Source organism: Lissotriton vulgaris, chromosome 6, assembly GCF_964263255.1.
Source record: "Lissotriton vulgaris chromosome 6, aLisVul1.2, whole genome shotgun sequence".
NCBI lineage: Eukaryota > Metazoa > Chordata > Amphibia > Caudata > Salamandridae > Lissotriton > Lissotriton vulgaris.
Genome location: NC_141694.1, coordinates 592,991,143 through 593,009,657, shown reverse-complemented (window position 1 = coordinate 593,009,657; position 18,515 = coordinate 592,991,143). Strand labels below are relative to the sequence as shown.

Here is an 18,515-nt window from a genome sequence, read left to right as displayed (position 1 = left end):
GTTAATAAATGAGTGGCACACATTGACTCCAGCTGTGCGGCGACCACTGTTATCTGAGAGCTGAAAAGTGCCTCACCTGCATTGGGAATTAAGTTATATCATGATCGCTTTTAAGACGGCAGACACTCATTAAATGTGATCCCCCTGCTCCCCCACTCTGCCTATTCCTTACATTTGTATTTTTACACTTACTGCTGTAGTGTGAGAATGCATTTAATGAAAAGAAATATAATGTTGGGTTGCCAAAAGAAACATCCCTGCTATGTGTTGTTTAAAGATCCTGCAGAGACCTGCTCTTGACACTAAATTGAGTTATAAATAAAAAAGTATGTATTAATTAGTTATGTGACTTTTCTGTCTTTATTCTCTTTAATTATTAGTCATGGATCATTGAGGCATCCCTAGAACACAATTAAAAGTGCTTTCTATTTATATTTGCCTTTCTAAGTATTCACAGATAAGTGAAAAAAATACAGCTGTAGGTGACTGTTTACTTCTGGGCCATCAAAATAATGAGTCGGTAACCCTAATCATTAGACTGGAAGTTTGTTGCAGGATCAGCACATTCTTTATTTCCTCCACCCTCGAACCCTGATTAATGCCATTATAGCAATAGTTTAACTTATATCTGAAACCCTACGCTTCAAGTTTCTGGGAATGCACCCTGCTTTTAGACTACTCACTTCCATTCTCGCCTTCACTTTCACGTTCACCCTGCACTCCCAGCGATCACAATACACTCACACTGATCACAATGCACTCACACTGATCGCCATGCACTCACATCATTCACTCGCTCACCCTGCACTCACACCAATCACCATGCACTCACACCAATCACCCGCTCACCCTGCTCTCACAGTGATCACTGCACTAAAAATTTGCTTGCATTGTTCACTCTGTACCTCACCCTGCAGTCACACGAGCACACTTCTTACCCTGCACTCATGTGACACTTCACTCACCGGTCCCCCCCTTACTGCTCAATCTGTAGCTAACTCAAACAAGGCCATCACTAACCATGCACTAATTTGTCCCACTCTGCACTTACCGCTGAACCCAAATTCATATGGTCACCTCACTCACTCTGCAGTCACTCCTTTTACCCTACTCTCACACTGTTGCATTGCTCACTGTGCAGTCACATGGGCACTCTTGTCACCCACACAGTGCAGAAGGTTAAAGTGCCTGGTACAAAGAAGATGTACCATGCACATCACAGAACTGAGTGCGAGTAAACTATGAGTAGCGCTATAAAAAAATGAAATGTTTGTCAGACAGGTGCTATAGAGAGATGAGGTGTATTGTTGGTGAGTGGTAGTGAGGGAATTCATGGAGAAGGTGGAAAGACTGTTGCACCGTATGCTAACAGTGCTTGGACAAGCCCTCGCTGGGAGTGTTAAGCCCCCACCCCCCTGAATTTCGGGTCTAGTGGATACCCTGCTTCTGCTTATTATTTACATTGTAGTGCGCTACTGTTACCAAAAGGTGTCCTGGGGCTAATAACCATCTGCCTGCAATGTGAGAGAGGGATCCGGGGCCGGGAGAGGAGAGAAGAGAGGGATGGAAGGAAGTGGAAGGAAGGGGGTGAGAGGAAAGGGGCATGGGTAAACTGCTTAACTCTGCACAAGACCGCCACGGTTTGAATGCACCCTTGCTGCTCCCGGCCATGGCCAGGTGAGCTTCTAATGTGGCAGCGCGTATTCCTGCGGATTGGGAGGCCCTTCAGAGGTTGACTAGACATCTTTCTGATGTTAATTGCTGTATTTTGGTTATAAACTGGTACTGGTGGGGTGAAATCTTTCCTTAGTATTACTGTGTTTAAAAAAATTCTAAATAAAGCAATGCTACCCCAAAATATGCAGCATCACAGAACATTATTTACATTTTCTACTCACACAATTTAGTCAAGCCTGTCGCATAATTTGGTCCTCACCATCCTCATAACCTAGACGTTTAGAAATTTTTGTCAGGAGGGGGTCCTTACGCTTGAAAATGTTGACAGGGGGGTCTCGGCATCCAAAAGTTTGAAGACCTCTGGAGTAAGGAGATAACTCCCTTCATGGTGGATGTCCGCAGCAAAAAAGCTTCGAACGTCGAGGGTGGTCTCGTAGCCGCCTCCAGCACTCCCGGTGACGTGGCCCAGTGCAGCAATTGGGCATGCCGATACCTATCGGTCTGCGGTACCTGATAGTCCCGTACACAGTTGGCGAAGGTCAAGGGGTCCGGGCCATGAAACAAGTGGGTCAGCGCCCTACAGCCACCTTCCCTCCAGGCGTCAAAAGCCCCCTCACTAAGCGCTGGCGGAAAGGCCGGATTAAAATGCAAGGCCGTGAACGGAGATGGGAAGGTCGTCCACCGCTCGTCAGCAGCCAAGGTATCCCAGACCTTCAATGTAGTACCCGTGGGGGTACTAATATAAGCGTTCATGGGACGATCCTTCTTCGGCTTCCAGGCCAGATCCCATATCGACCGGCCAGCCACACTCCGGTCCATATGCAGCCAATGTTTTTCTGAAAGCTGCTGCGACCATTCCACCAATACCCTCAATTGGGCTGCCTTGTAATAGAGATGCAAGTCCGGAAGTCCCACTCCGCCCCCCGATCCAGGCCGGCGTAAGACTGCGAAGGATAGTCGAGCTCGGCCCCCCTGCCAAACAAATTGCAGTATCTGCGTTTTGAGCTGCCGAAAGTAAGTGCTATCTAGCGGAATGGGTAGGGCCTGGAATAAATACAAATATTTAGGGAGAAGGATCATCTTAATTGCGTGTATCCTACCCAACCAGGACAGGAATTTGGGTTTCCATTTCTCCAATTCGGCTCGGGTCTTCGCCAGAAGGGGTGGGAAGTTGGCCGCAAACAGTTTGCCCACCGTCGGGGTCAGGTGGACTCCCAGGTAAACAATCGACCCGGTTGCCCAGGCCAGAGGTGTCAGCGTCTGCACGTGGGCCACGTCAGCTTGTGAGAGAGTCAAATTCAGAATATATGATTTGCTATAATTTACCTTAAATCCCGCCACTTCCTCAAATTCCAGGAGAATCTCCCTAACGCAAGGCAAGGAACCTGCCGGGTCCGCCACCGAGAACAAGATGTCGTCCGCGAAGAGCGAAATCTTATGTTGCTCTCCCGTAAACGGAATGCCTCGCACCCCCTCGTGTTCTCTCACCGCCACCGCTAGGGGTTCAATGCTAAGCACGAACAGCAAGGGAGAGAGGGGGCAGCCCTGTCTGGTGCCCCTCGAGTGCGGGAAGAAGGCCGACAACTGGCAATTCACTACCACTCTCGATCTTGGACTGCAGAAGTTTGCCCTCACCACAGTGATAAATTTTTCAGAGAAACCAAAAGCCGTCAGCGTATTAAACAGGAAGCCCCAATCCACCCGGTCAAAAGCCTTTTCCGCGTCCAGGCCCACAAGCACTGCCGGAATGCGGAACCTGTCCGCCTTTTCAATTAGGTGAACCACCCTATGAGTGTTATCGTGGGTTTGGTGTCCTTTGATAAAACCTGACTGATCCGGGTGAATGATCGCCGGCATCAAATCCTGTAGGCGGCACGCCAGGATCGATGAATACAATTTAGCGTCGATGTTAAGTAAAGCTATGGGGCGAAAAGACGCACAGTGCGCTAGATCCTTCCCCGGCTTCGGCAGGACCGTGATCACCGCCTCAGCTGGAGATCCTGTAGAAGCCCCGGACGTTGCCATATCATTAAAAAGAGACACTAGGAAGTCGCATAACTCAGTAGCATACGCCTTGTAAAAAACGGCGGTATAACCATCCGGACCCGGTGCCTTGTGGAACTTCACGTTCTTAACGGCTGAGAGGACCTCCTCCCTAGAGATCGGCGCCTCCAATAACTCATTCCACTCCTTAGATATTCGGGGTAGGGGCAGACGTCGCAGATACTCTTTTTGGGATTCTGCTCCCAAGTTATCTCCCGTGTACAGATCAGCATAAAAGCGTCCAAAAATGTCCGCCTTCGTTTCGTCCCGATGTTGCAGCACACCCGCTGCATCTCTGATGCCTCCTATATACTCTCGCTCTCTCCTATCCCGCAATTGACGTGCCAAGTGTCTGCCCACCTTGTTCCCACAGGAATAGGATTGTCGCCCCAGTCTCAAAAGCGTGAGTTTGGCCCTATTGGTAGTGGGCCCTCAATTTCCCCCTCACCGCCGTCAATGGACGGAGGGTCACCCTCGAGGGGTTGAGTTTGTGAGCCCGTTCGAGCTCGACCACCTCAGCTTACAGGGCCTCGCGGTCTCTCCTCCGCAGTCTGTTGAGTTGCGAGTTGAGGCCTAGGCACGTGCCCCTGATTGAGGCCTTAAAGGCGTCCCACGTGTTCGAGAGCGAGGTATCCGACGGGGGATTGAGCTAAAAAAATTCCCTAATGGCAAGCCGCAACGCTTTATTGGAGGTATCGTCCCTGATCACCGAGGCCGGGACGGGAAGTACCACTTCCGCTGTCCTGTGCCGGGCGACGACCAGCGAAGGCTAAGCACCAGCAAGCTGTGGTCCGAAACGGATATCGGAAGAATGGTGGCATCCACAGTGTCCCCGCGCAGTGATTGGCCAAGGAAAATGTAATCTAGGCGGGGGTAGGAGTGGTGTACGTGGGAGAAAAACGTGTAATCCTTAGTAGTAGGGTGGAAAAACCGCCAACTATCAACCAGCCCCAGCTCCCCCACCACCTGTTGCGTTGAAGTAGAAAACACTCCTGTACCCGCCCTGTGACCCCCTGAGCTGTCCATCTCCTTGTCCCATACCAGGTTAAAATCCCCCAGCAGAAACAGATGCCCCTCCGCAAACTCCCCAACCTTCTGCAACAAGCCCTGTAAAAACTTATTCTGACCAGAGTTGGGAAGGTACACCACCACAAAGGTGCATAGTCGTCCCTGAATGAGCCCCTTGACCATCAACCAACGGCCATCCTTATCGTTACGCACCTCCACAGGTTGGAAGTGAAGTGCTGCGCGGAAAAGGAGAGCTACCCCCCTATGTTTCGTGGCAGCGGAAGACCTATAGATAATGGGATATGCCCTATGCCGTAGACGCAACTCATCCTTCCGTGCCAAATGAGCTTCTTGCAACCCCACTATATCAAGCTGGTGATCCACTACATACTTCCACACCTTCTGCCTCTTCTGTGGCGAATTCATGCCTTTGACGTTCCAAGTTCCTATGCTAAGCAGCATAATATAAACGAACCCCAGAAGTCTCCACTGCCACCCCAAGGGTCCCCACCCCCGTACTCAGGATCCCTCCAGTCAGAGGCAACTTCAGAGGGCCAACCACGTTCCCCCCATTGTAGCCCGAAGCCTCCCATCCGTCCACAGCAATCCTGGCCGCAACTCCAACCTGCCCACACCATTCCAGAGCATTCACACACATCAACAAGCGTCCTCGTATCAGCCCCCCCTCTTCACCGTCATGGAACCCCCCCCACCCTTCACCCCAAACCCCCCAACTCCCGACCCTCTCCACAAAGAGAAAAACAATAGGAGAAACAGACCCAAAACAGTAAATTCGAAAGAAGTACTCATCAGTTCCAGAAGTCCAAAGTTCGTGAGGGGCCTCCCAAACCGGAAGTGGGGTAGGGGGACCAACACGGTAACCCCCACGGCCATGGTCAGGGGTGTCTCCTCCAAAAGTACATCCATACCCCCAGACCAGAAGGCTGACGCCCCTCCAGCGCCGATCCATCTTCAAAGCAGAGGTCATGCCGCTCCGGAGCTTTGCTGTGAGTCAGCCAGGGTAGCCGAGGCCACCGAAGCCACCGCGTTGCCCCTTTCCTGCAGGCTGGTAGTGCGATCCGGCCGCCGCCGGTCCGGGGAAGCGCCCACTCTGTGCCAGGAAGAAGAGCGGTGGCGCCTCCGAGATGGGGAAGCGGTCGCTCCTTGAGAAGGCGGTACATCCTCCAAGCCCAAGAGGTCCTTCGCTACCTGGAGGGAGCAAATCTGTGCGAGCCGGTTCTGCCACCGGAAGATAATCCTGAAGGGATGACCCCATGAGTAGGCGATGTTACGTTCCCGCAAAAAAGCAGTCACTGGACGAAACTCCCTTCTTTTCCGTAGCGTAGAAGCCGCTAAGTCCTGATAAAGCTGAGGGCGGTGGTCCCTGAATTGCAAGGATGTGATGGCCCTGGCCTTGCGGAGGATGCGTTCTTTCACCTGGAAATCATGTGCACAGACGAGAATGTCAGGAGGGGGCCCCCCTCCTCGCCTAGGCAACCCCACTCTATTTACTCTGTCCATCTTAATTTCCCGCACATCCTCCTCGTCCAATATCTGTAGAAACAACTCCTGAACGTAGCCACGCAGGTCGCCTGCCTCACCATCCCACGGCACTGCTCGAATGCGGATGTTGTTCCTGCGGGAACGATTTTCAAGGTCCTCCGTGTGTCTCTGCAAGTCCAAGTTCTGTTCTGTGAGGCGGATGATATCTTGCTGCAACAGATGTACATCATTGGCCACACTCAAATCATGGTCCTCCAGGGTCGCCACCCTCTCACCTAGTCCATCCACATCTCTCCGTACGTCCCGCAGGTCGGATGCTAATTGTGCGTGGAGCTCGGAGATGTCTTCCTTAATGGAGGCAAAAAGTTCAGACATAAAGGCCTTTGTCACAGGCGCCTCATCGTCCGATTGCTTCGACGAGCCACTAGCCCCTGGAGATGCCAGTTGCTGCGAGGACTTCGAGGCGCCATCCTTCCCCGGACGCCCCTTGCGTAGTGTATTGGACATCTTGGCGGGCAGCACTCAGTCCGGACGGCGATTGCCAACCAGCCACACCAAGAGGCCAAACAAAATGGCCCCGCAACGCGCCCCACCAAGGCGCGCCTCGGTGCAGGGCCCGAGCAGCTCACTCCACCTCCGGTGATCTCAATGTCCAGGCCTCAAACTGTACTCCGTGGTGCTTTCCGACTCACTCACACGGCCCACATGGCAGCCCAGGCCTCCGGCCCGCACGTGCTCGTATGCTTTATGGTTTCCAATGGCCGGCGTACTTAGCGCACCGCGGGCCTGCAGATTTATGGCGGCCAGTTAGGGGTGCAGCTGCTATCACGTAGGCCACGTCCTCAATGCAGGCAAATCCGCTCTCGTCTGGGCCCGCCGGCCTCCACCACTGGTCCGGCTCCACGCTCCACCTCCAGTCCAGCACGGGGCCCCACCTGTTGCCGATTCACCACCGCGGCCCTCGGCGTGCGCAGCCCCGTTGGCACCCGGGCGTCGCCGGGCCTCCCCTCGATGACCACTGCTGGGTGTCGTTGCACCTCCGCCTCTACGCCTCGCGGTCCCGCTCCACGCCACAGGCCAGTATCACCGAGCACCCCCAAGGCGTACCGGCGACCAGATCGGCCGCTTCGTCGGCAGGGAGCGCTCCTCCTCTCGTGATCAGCGCAGGGAGGGTCTTGGGCGGGATCGTAGGAGGGCCTGTCCTCCCCAATAGTGGTTGCAGCGAACCACGCGAGGCCGGGGTCTCATAGGCCTCAAAGCTCAGTCGGTCCTGTGGTCGCCCCAAACGCCGCTCCGCTCCATCAACGGCACCGAGCCACTCCGCTATGCCAGGGGAACCTCCGCTGCACTTTTGAGGCTCGTCCGCTCTCTCAGGACCGAGCTATAAGAAGCTATGTAGGATCGGCGCCGGAGCGGCTCGGAGAAGCGTCCTACTCCGATGCCATCTTGGCCACGCCCCGACCACTGATTTTTGAGTGTCTTCAGGTAGCATCCAAACAATTTTCCTGAGCCACCTCAGGATGGTGAAACAGGTGGATGCCAGGTTAGTGACTTGGGCTCCATAGTTAGGCCGTTGTCAATGATAATGCCTAAGTTGCGCACTTTTTGTGATGGGATGGGTAGGGAGCCCATTTCGGATGGCCAGTGTCTTGGGTTCCAGAGATTTTGGTTAGGGCCAGTATTAAGACCTCTGTTTTGCTGCCGTTTAGTTTGAGCATGTTTTGCTCATCCTGGTGGCAATGATCCTAAGGCCAGACTGCAGGAGGGAGGAGGAGTCGTGGTCTCCATTGGAGAGTGAAAATACGATCTGTGAATCGTCGGCGTAGGTGAACATGTTGAGGCCTGCTGCTTCGGCGATCTGGGCGGGGGTTACGTATAGGTTAAAAAGCAGGGGGCTCAGTACCGATCCCTGAGGGACACCATAGGGGGATAGGTGGACATTTGAGGCCGCGGTACTGGAGGAGATTTGAAACGTCCTGAGAGTCAGAAAAGATGATATCCAGTCCAGCGCTTTGCCCCTGATGCCCATGGTGGAGAGCGAATTTAACAGAATGTTATGGGAGATGGTGTTGAACGCTGCGCTGAGGTCAAGTAAAATCAGCGCAGCGGAGTCACCTCTGTCGACTAGGAGGCGAAGATTTTCCATCACTCCAAGCAGTGTCGTCTCAGTCGAAAAGCCAGGGCGGAAACCCGATTGGGAGGGGTGAAGTATGTTGTTTACCTCCGTGAAACTGGCAAGGTGTCCGTGGACATGTTTCTCCAAAATTTTGGAGAAAGCGGGTAGGAGGGATATAGGGCGGAAGTTGGCCAGGACTTTCGGATCTGCCGATGGTTTCTTGAGTAGCGGTGACACCATGGCATGTTTCCACATGGCTGGGACCTTTGCTGTGGAGAGGGATAAATTCAAAGTCTGGCAGATGACGGAGAGTTGTGGGGTGTCCAGGAGTCTAAGTACGGAGATTGGGAGGGGGTCGATGGGAGAGCCAGATTTTACTTTCCCTAAGATGTCTCGAAGACCCTGAACATTTATCTCGGGCCAGGATGTTAGTGGCTCGTAGGACAGGTTTCGCGCAGGGAAAATGGCCTCCCCCTTTGGATCGAGATCCCGAGCTGTTTCTGCTTGTGTCTGGTGCTGTTTTACAATCTCCTGGTAGATGGTCTCAATCTTCTTAGTAAAGAACTGCGACAATTCTTCACATTGAACATTATTCAATGGAAGGGGTTTGGCTGATGTGTTTGAACCCGCTAATTCTTTTATGAGATTGAACAGAGTTTTAGATTTGTTTGTGGCTTCTGAGATTGATTTCGCCACGTAGTTGGTTCTTGCCGTGGAGCAGGCTTTATGGTAAAGCTTGAGTTCGTTTCGGTAGGTCAGGCAGGCTGTAGGAGAGTAGTCTGTCCTCCAAAGTCATTCCAAGCGTTTACACTTGGATTTCGCTGCCTTCAGTTCCTCGTTGTACCATAACGCAGGTGGGTTATGGGTTGTGAATTTTTTGCGAGCCAAGGGAAGGCAGGTGTCTAAGGCTCCTAGTAGCCACTTGTTAATCTTAGTGGCTACATCTCTACGTCCTCGGTATCAAATAATTCATCCAGAGGTGCCGAGTCTAGGACGGACATGAAGTGATTTATGTCCAGTTTCTTCCAGTTCCTATTGCCGGACTGCCCTGTCCTGCCGGAGGGACTACAATTCATATGGTCAGACACGCTGAATTTTATAAGGAAATGATCTGACAAATGTAGGGGCAAGGCTGGGAGGCAGAGTGACAGTGGAAAGCTGGAAAAAATTGGGTCCAGAAGGTGACCTCCTTTGTGTGTAGCTCCCGAGTTCCACAAAGTGAGATTCATGGCAGCAAGATAGTTAATTAAGTTTAATTAAGTTTACGCCCGGTTTGTTTAGAAGGTCGTCAAAGTGTATGTTTAGGTCGCCTATGATGGACAAATTGCTGTAGTTTACCCGGACCGAGGCGATCCAGTCCACTAGTTGAGTGGCCCAGGGTTGAATGGGGCCGGGTGGTCGATAGATCAGGAGACCCGTGAAGGTGAAGTTCGGGTGGAGTTGAAGTTTAAAAGGGCCATCTCGCAGGCGTTAAGGGAAACTGGTTCCAAGGTACATTGCAGCGATTTTTTAAAGATGACTGCTATGCCACCCCCTACTCCAGTGGTTCGGTCTTTTCTGGCAATGGCATAGGTAGACGGAGGGGCTTCAGCTATGTCTGGGCCTGAGCTGGCGTGTAGCCACGTCTCCGTGAGGAATAGGGCATCCAGTGAGTTGTCGGACAAAAGGTCAAATATGTTTCTTTTGTGTTTGCTAAGGGATCTGCAGTTCTAGCCAACCAGAAATCCAATTTCTAACACATTTGCTATATTTTTTTTATAGAGACAATTTTTATTGTTTTATTAATGTTAACAACAATGAAAACAGTTGCTCTTCTAAGTTATACACCATATGCACAGTACAACCCAATTCCCAACCCCCCGCCCCTCCTCCGTATCTTCACTCACAAGCAGGCACTCCGGTCTGAACAATCTATACAGGCTGTGGTGGTCCAGCTTTTCCTCCTCATATTTACGGGGACAACCTCGAGGTGCATATATTTTTTTCTTCCATTTTGGCACACCAGTGCATGCCATTTGTCCATGTTGTTATATATGGGGCAGCCGATGAGTTCCAACGCCTGACTATGTACCTTTTGGCCACCACAGTGACTATTCCCACCAAGGTCCTATCTCTCCTGGGCCCCCCTCCTCCCTCTATGTTTTCCAATATGCCCAGCAGCGCAATCCTACGGTGTACCTCAATGTTTCCATTCCGCAGTAGAGATGGTGGCCATGACGGTGTTCCTCTACATGTGTATAACTGGATATGGCCATACCATATGGTGGAAATCCCTAAAGGGATCCTGGCACCTGTTACATGCAGGCGAGGTGTCGTTATTGGCCTTCCGTAGCTGGAGGGGTATAAGGTATGCCGGATAAAGGTATTTGAATTCCACCAGCAGGAGCTGTGCTGCTATCGCCAGGACATGGGGTGCCATGCATGCATCTGGCCAGTCAGCTTCGTCCAGTGTTTCCACCAACTGCTCCCACTTCTGCTTAAGGGATCCATCAGGGGAATTCCATACTAGGGTTTCATATAGCTTATGAGATCCCACTTCTTCCCAGGAAAATCATTAGCAATCGCTCCTCTAGTGGATTATTCTCGGAGAAGTCTTCTACAGTTCTCTGAAATCTTCGGGGTCCGGTTCGAGGGCGACGCAGGCAGACCGAGGGTGCCAAGCGTCAAAGGCGGTGTGCCGAATACGCTTCCACCCCCCTCCTGAGACCCATGGTGTTTGATTCTAATACCTATTAAGTGCAGAAAACGAAAAGTAGAAGCCTCCTAAACCAGGAGTAATTAGGAAGAGGTTTTCCTTCCTAATTTTTTTGCACTTTTTCACCTTTAATTTATTTTCACTTTCACGCCCCTAGGTAAGGGTGGGCCTTAGCGCGCCCATACCACCAGGGTTTATCACACACAGTCCTGAAGAATTACCTGGTAAATTCACACCGTTTCGATGGCAAGAAACATGTTGACAAACGCATAGGAACCCACCACTCAATTAAAGTGGACTGTTTCCTTACATATATTTTAAAATCTCTGTCTTTAGTGGTCATAGAATAAAATAATTACCTCAGATACACTACTGACAATTTTACTACCTTCACCACTCACTAATTTAATTGCACCCAACACGTCCTGAACTCACCATCCCGCTCCGCAGTAACACTGGCGTTGCAGCACACCAAAGAGACACTCGGTCTCTTTGGTGGGGCCCGATGATGAAGCATGTCATCACTAGGTGGTGAGTGAGGGCTTTCCTTAACATCCCAGTGTGGCTGTTTTTCGTGCTCCCTACCAAGGTCTAGCCTACTTTGAAGACACTCTTCTTTTGATTACTGAACGAATCGCTTTAACCATTGACATTGCAAATCATGTCCAAGTGTGCCCCCATGGTGTTGGTAATGAATCGCTTTGTGAGCTGTTTACCTTCCTCTACTGGGGAGGTCCTAAGGGGCCCGGTCCTGCAATGATAAACAGTCAAACACAGTGGCAAGGGAGTGTCAGGTGATACACAGTTTCAGTGAACAACCAAACAAGTTAAACAAAGCGGTTAACTGGAACAAAACAAATAAAACAAGCATTGGAAATGCAATAGGTCTCGCATTAGGAAAGTTTGAGCGATTGTTATTGTAAATGACACTTTTTTATTTATGTGTTGGTTTTGAAAATAGCAAAATTAATAGCTTTGTCAGTTACAATGTCAATAGTTTTAACTTTCGCAAATGTGACACCTATAGCATTTGTAATGCAATGTGTGTTGTATTTACGTGACTTAGATGTATTGATATTACAAATAACAATGGCTTTTATTTTTGTAAATAATTAATACTTAAATAAAAGTTATTGTAATTTATAATGGCAATACCTTAAACGTTTGTAAATAACTTTTGTGAAAATTATGTTCAGTGTATTTTATTGTGACGAAAATCCAAGCACATTGCATTTGTACCTGCACACACACAGAGCCAGACACACACACACACAGACACATATAGATGTGGTGGTGGTGGATCTGGGGGATATGGTGGTGGTGGATGTGTTGGTGGATGTGGTGGTGGTTGCGGTGGTGGATGTGGTGGTGGTCATGGATGTGGTGTTGGTGGATGCAGTGGTGGTGGATGCGGTGGTGGATGTGGTGGTGGTGGATGCGGTGGTGGATGTGGTGGTGGTGGATGTGGTGGTGGTGGATGCGGTGGTGGTGGAAGTGTTGGTGGATGTGTTGGTGGATGTGTGGTGGATGTAGTGGTGGATGTGGTGGTGGTGGGTGTGGTGGATGTGGTGGTGGTGGGTGTGGTGAAAGTGGTGGTGGATGTGGTGGTGTATGTGGTGGTGTTGGATGCGGTGGTGGATGTGGTGGTGGTGGTGGATGTGGTGTTGGTGGATGCGGTGGTGGTGGTGAATGGGGTGGTGGATGGGGTGGTGGATGCGGTGGTGGATGTGGTGGTGGAGGTGGTGGTGGGTGTGGTGGGTGTGGTGGTGGATGTGGTGGTGGATGTGGTGGTGGATGTGGATGTGGTGGTGGGTGCGGTGGATGTGGATGCGGTGGATGTGGATGTGGTGGATGTGGATGTGGCGGTGGATGTGGCGGTGGATGTGGTGGTGGATGTGGTGGTGGATGTGGTGGTGGATGTGGTGGTGGATGTGGTGGTGGATGTGGTGGTGATGGTGGATGTGATGGTGGATGTGGTGGTGGATGTGGTGGTGGTGGATGCGGCGGTGGTGGATGGGGTGGTGGATGTAGTGGTGGTGGGTGTGGTAGATCTGGTGGCGGTGGATGTGGCGGTGAATGTGGCTGTGGATGTGGCAGTGGATGTGGTGGTGCATGTGGAGGTGGATTTGGAGTTGATGGTGGATGTGGTGGTGGTGGATGTGGTGGTGGATGTGGTGATGGTGGATGCGGTGGTGGTGGTGGATGGGGTGGTGGATGTAGTGGTGGTGGGTGTGGTGGATGTGGTGGTGGTGGATGTGGTGGATGTGGCGGTGGATGTGGCTGTGGATGTGGCGGTGGATGTGGCAGTGAATGTGATGGTGGATGTGGTGGAGGATGTGGTGGTGCATGTGGAGGTGGATTTGGAGTTGATGGTGGATGTGGTGGTGGTGGATGTGGTGGTGGATGTGGTGATGGTGGATGCGGTGGTGGTGGTGGATGGGGTGGTGGTGGATGGGATGGTGGATGTAGTGGTGGTGGGTGTGGTGGTGGGTGTGGTGGATGTGGTGGTGGATGTGGCTGTATATGTGGCGGTGGATGTGGATGTGATGGTGGATGTGATGGTGGATGTGATGGTGGATGTGATGGTGGATGTGGTGGTGGATGTGGTGGTGGATGTGGTGGTGGATGTGGTGGCGATGGTGGATGTGGTGGTGGATGCGGTGGATGTGGTGGTGGTGGATGCGGTGGATGCAGTGGTGGTGGTGGATGCAGTGGTGGTGGTGGTGGATGGGGTGGTGGATGTAGTGGTGGTGGGTGTGGTGGATGTGGTGGTGGTGGGTGTGGTGGTTGTGGCAGTGGATGTGGCGGTGGATGTGGCGGTGGATGTGGCGGTGGATGTGATAGTGGATGTGATGGTGGATGTGATGGTGGATGTGGTGGTGGATGTGGTGGTGGATGTGGTGGTGGATGTGGTGGTGGATGTGGTGGTGGAGGTGGATTTGGAGGTGATGGTGGATGGATGCACACATGGATGGATGCAAATGTGAATGGGTGGGTGAATGGATGCATGGATACGTTTATAGTTGAAGACTAAGCCATGGCTGTGTCACTGAAAACTATCGAAGCCGAATTGTGACGAGCCCATCAGAAGCTATCAGATCATTTTCATCAACACCCGCCGCTCCCCACCTCCAACTGGGCAATGAGGGCGTGTTTGGTGATGCAAGCAGGAGGAAAAGGTTCAGCTACCTGCGGAACTGTAAACAACCCCCATTTGAACAACAGACTAGACAGAGCCGAACACGAATCAAATAAAGTCCACGAAGTCCATATATTACAGTAAAAACACAGTTGAAGGCAAGCAGACATGGGCTGCAGTCTCCAAGGTTGCTTACCCATAGAATAAACACAGCTGTACACCGGGTAAAATTAGACAGACATTCAGAATAACAAGCTTTAAACAAGGGGCGGAGTGAGGGGGAGGTGTGCTGGGAGAGAGAGTGGGGAGGGGAAGAGCTGCAGGCGGAGTTCCAAGCGCTATATGTCAAAAATATTATTGTTAGTAATTTGATGGGCAATTAATTTGCAGTGGAGGAAATACGCTACGAAGCCGAATTGTGACGAGCCCATCAGAAGCTATCAGATCATTTTCATCAACACCCGGCGCTCCCCACCTCCAACTGGGCAATGAGGGCGTGTTTTGTGATGCAAGCAGGAGGAAAAGGTTCAGCTACCTGCGGAACTGTAAACAACCCCCATTTGAACAACAGACTAGACAGAGCCGAACACGAATCAAATAAAGCCCACGAAGTCCATATATTACAGTAAAAACACAGTTGAAGGCAAGCAGACATGGGCTGCAGTCTCCAAGGTTGCTTACCCGTAGAATAAACACAGCTGTACACGGGGTAAAATTAGACAGACATTCAGAATAACAAGCTTTAAACAAGGGGCGGAGCGAGGGGGAGGTGTGCTGGGAGAGAGAGTGGGGAGGGGAAGAGCTGCTGACGGAGTTCCAAGCGCTATATGTCAAAAATATTATTGTTAGTAATTTGATGGGCAATTAATTTGCAGTGGAGGAAATACGCTAATAACAGAACATTCAGTATATAGACCTAGACAGAGGGAGGGAAGACAAGAACGCTAGTTGCCGTAATGAAAGAATCAAAGTTTGGGATGAGGATTAACCAGCTGCTTTAATAGTGAAGGACCTCTTAGCAGCAGTCATAATGAAATCTTCCTGAAAAAGGCAATGAGCAGAATAGTCCACGGAACCTGGACTCAATTCTTCCTGCTGAATTCCGTGCTGTATGCTGGAGGGGGAGGTGTGCTGGGAGAGAGAGTGGGGAGGGGGCGGAGCGGGAGGAGCGTCGTGAGGGGAGAGAGAGTGGGGAGAGGGCGGAGCAGGAAGAGCTGCTCTCGGCAGGCTGGGGAACAGATGCTGCTGTTCGTGTGCCAGCAGGAGAGGTCCGCAGTTGTGCGTCTCCTCCCTCATCATCTGGCTCCTGGAGGAGGGTTAGCGGCTCTCGTGATGTCCTCGGGCAAAGGGAGGAGGGTGGGAAGAAGCCGGGGGGAGGGAAGGAAGGGGGAGGAGAGGCGGGATGTCTTTTCAAGGTTTAAACAAGGGGCGGATCGAGGGGGAGGTGTGCTGGGAGAGAGAGTGGGGAGGGGAAGAGCTGCTGGCGGAGCCTGAATTCCGTGCTGGGAAGGAAGGGGGAGGAGAGGCGGGATGTGTTTTCAAGGTTTAAACAAGGTGCGGATCGAGGGGGAGGTGTGCTGGGAGAGAGAGTGGGGAGGGGAAGAGCTGCTGGCGGAGCCTGAATTCCGTGCTGTATGCTGGAGGGGGAGGTGTGCTGGGAGAGAGAGTGGGGAGGGGCGGAGCGGGAGGAGCGTCGTGAGTGGAGAGAGAGTGGGGAGAGGGCGGAGCAGGAAGAGCTGCTCTCGGCAGGCTGGGGAACAGATGCTGCTGGGGAAGTGATGAGGGGAGGTGCCCTGAAGAAATGCGACACGGCAGGCAGGGGAGGGGGCGGAGCGGGGGTGTGGGAGGAGTGCGGCTGAGGGAAAAGACGTGCAAGGCAGGCGGCTGGGGGCATGTGCACGCGCTTTTAATGTCAATGCGCATGCGCATTGAGCTTGAATTTCACGGGCACTGCAAGGAATCGCCATCGATTCCTTGCAAGTTGGTTTAAGTCTGTTTAAGCCCCCATAGTCTCGCAAGCTCAATGCGCATGCGCATTGACAGGCGAGACCTAAAAAACAGCCCACCCTATACTTCCCACCCTGAAGTAGCATCTATTGCTCAATCCCAACTTAAAGATACACCTAACTAGGGAGTGATGGAGTTAGATGGTTTAGGCGAATCACCCATCCACCTCCCTGAGAAACCTTGTCTAACAATGTTATCATAGGATACAGTGGTGCTGGCATGGAGAAAAGAATGTATTATTCCTCAGTAGAGTTACAGCTTGGACCCATCTCCTTGTCCTTATTAGAGTTCACCTGGTGCGTGGGTCTAATGATCACAGGTTGGACCCTTTGCTACACTTCGGAGGTCTCTGCATACAATTGCCCCTTTTGTCTCAGACACGACCGTTTCCGGTGATGCTTCTCTCTGGACTCCTACAGCTCGCAGTCTTTTATCATGGATGGAGTGGACGATTGCCATCTAGGCGGTTGAATCACAGTTAGGGGCTGCTGCTCAGTGAGCCAGGCCCCAGACTCTTCACCATTTGCTATATTTAAGCTAAAATATTGGGCTAATCTCTTGGCACTCGTGTATTTTATGTTTTACTATCTTGAGTAACAGTTGTCTGAGTGAGGCCGAAGTACAGATTTCTATAGAGGTTTTTTTAAATTATCCCCTTGTATAGTTGAACTTTACTCAAAAGGGAGTTATCTGATAGAAGTAATGGGGCATTGTGACGGACAATTGCCCCAAGGCAATGGAATAACTGCAACTCTTTATATAAGACCAAGTGACTAATTGTATTATGTGCTATCTACCTGTTAGTGTCTCTTAGTGCCGCGTTAGGTCCACGTTAAAATAATTAGATCATGAGGGTCTTTTAGAAAAAGTGTGAGCCTGGCAATGCTCTAGTGGTAATATGTTGCAGAAGTGTGAACCTTGCAAAGAGAAAGACTTTCCATCTTAAGAGTCAAGTTTCGAGCAGTAGATGGCCACAAGTTTTTGATCTTTGCCTTTAAGAATCGTGTAATGTGTAAAGGATGGATTCTGGATATGAGATTGCTTGGTTCCAGGTTGTTCCGATATCTGAATCACAGGCAACTGAGTTTAAAATGATCTACTTCTTCACTGGAAGGTAGTGCAATGACCATCTGGCTGAGGTCATGAGATCTTTATGGCAAACCCCTGAATCAGTTGAACTTCAGTATAGTACACCCTGTGAAGCCTTTGTACTAAGTACAATGGGAAGTCAGCATATTAAGTGGTGCAGTAGTCAAGTCTGGAGCGAATAGCTGCCCAAACCAATAATGCCTTTGGATGGTGGGTAAGAGAGAAAGAATTTGTTTTAGGATCCTTCAGCAAAAAGTGACAAATATCCTGTCTGCAGTATTGCAGGTGCCATAGGTTCTAATGTACTTGAAATATGGCAAACAAGACATCCTCCATATTTGTGATGTAGTAACCAATCCGCCAAACTCTAAATAGTCCCCAATTGTTTTGGTTGGTATATAAGAGAGGAAATCATTTGACGTAGTTTATTTAGAAATGCTTGCAAATCACAGCACCAGTTTGTGCATCTGTGCACAAGGAACCGTTCTGCAATTACCACAGTACGCTTTGCTTCGATACAAAAAATAAATAAATAACATGATGTCAAGTCTTTTCAAAAGTGATGGGACTACAAGAAAGTCTGAAATGGGACAGCGCTTTGAAGGTATAAAGGGATTTGAGAAACTGTTCAGCACAGCTGCTTGAGTCTAAGAATTCTTGATGAGGATGTACTAACACAAGAGGTTAAATGCTCATCTTAATTTTCTTATCAGTATCAGGTGAATTAATACAACAGTGATTGAGACAAACCAGTTTTATAGCTTTTCTTCTCAGTTCCCACTCGTTCCATTCATAAGTCTTCACAATGTTTGACTCCATGAAGTGGGTATCAGTCTGTGTCCCGCTGTCACACTTTGAGATTGGCTTCAAAAACTTCTCACCAGCTTTGGTCTAGAACAAATAATTCATTATAAATATGCTACTTGTACTGAAACACATTAACAAGGTTCATCATTTGTATGGACCAGATAATGACAATTATAGTTAAACAAATTCACCTACTGGTGAGCTGATGGTATTGATAGGTTGGATGTGGGATACATTTGTAGTCAATTAAAACTCTGGGGTAGTATATAGTGTAATCTACACAATATTGGATACCAGTGGCGGCCGGTGCCCTTGCAAAGTGGCAGGGTGGGATGGGGGGACAGGGGACGACGGCCAACCAAAGAAAAAAAATAACTTACTTGCCCCTCAGACTCTCCTCTCTGGCTCCATGCACTGCAGGTTCTGGCTCC

General features: G+C 50.6%; 1 protein-coding gene across 1 annotated transcript in view; it reads right to left on the bottom strand.

Moving 5' to 3' along the window:
- CFAP206 (cilia and flagella associated protein 206) overlaps positions 1-18,515 on the bottom strand; it is a 473,657-nt gene that overhangs the window by 34,388 nt on the left and 420,754 nt on the right. Inside the window, exon 12 of the mRNA XM_086926596.1 lies at positions 18,028-18,168. Within this exon, the coding sequence (XP_086782722.1) occupies positions 18,028-18,168 (141 nt within the window). The remainder of the gene's footprint in view (positions 1-18,027; positions 18,169-18,515) is intronic.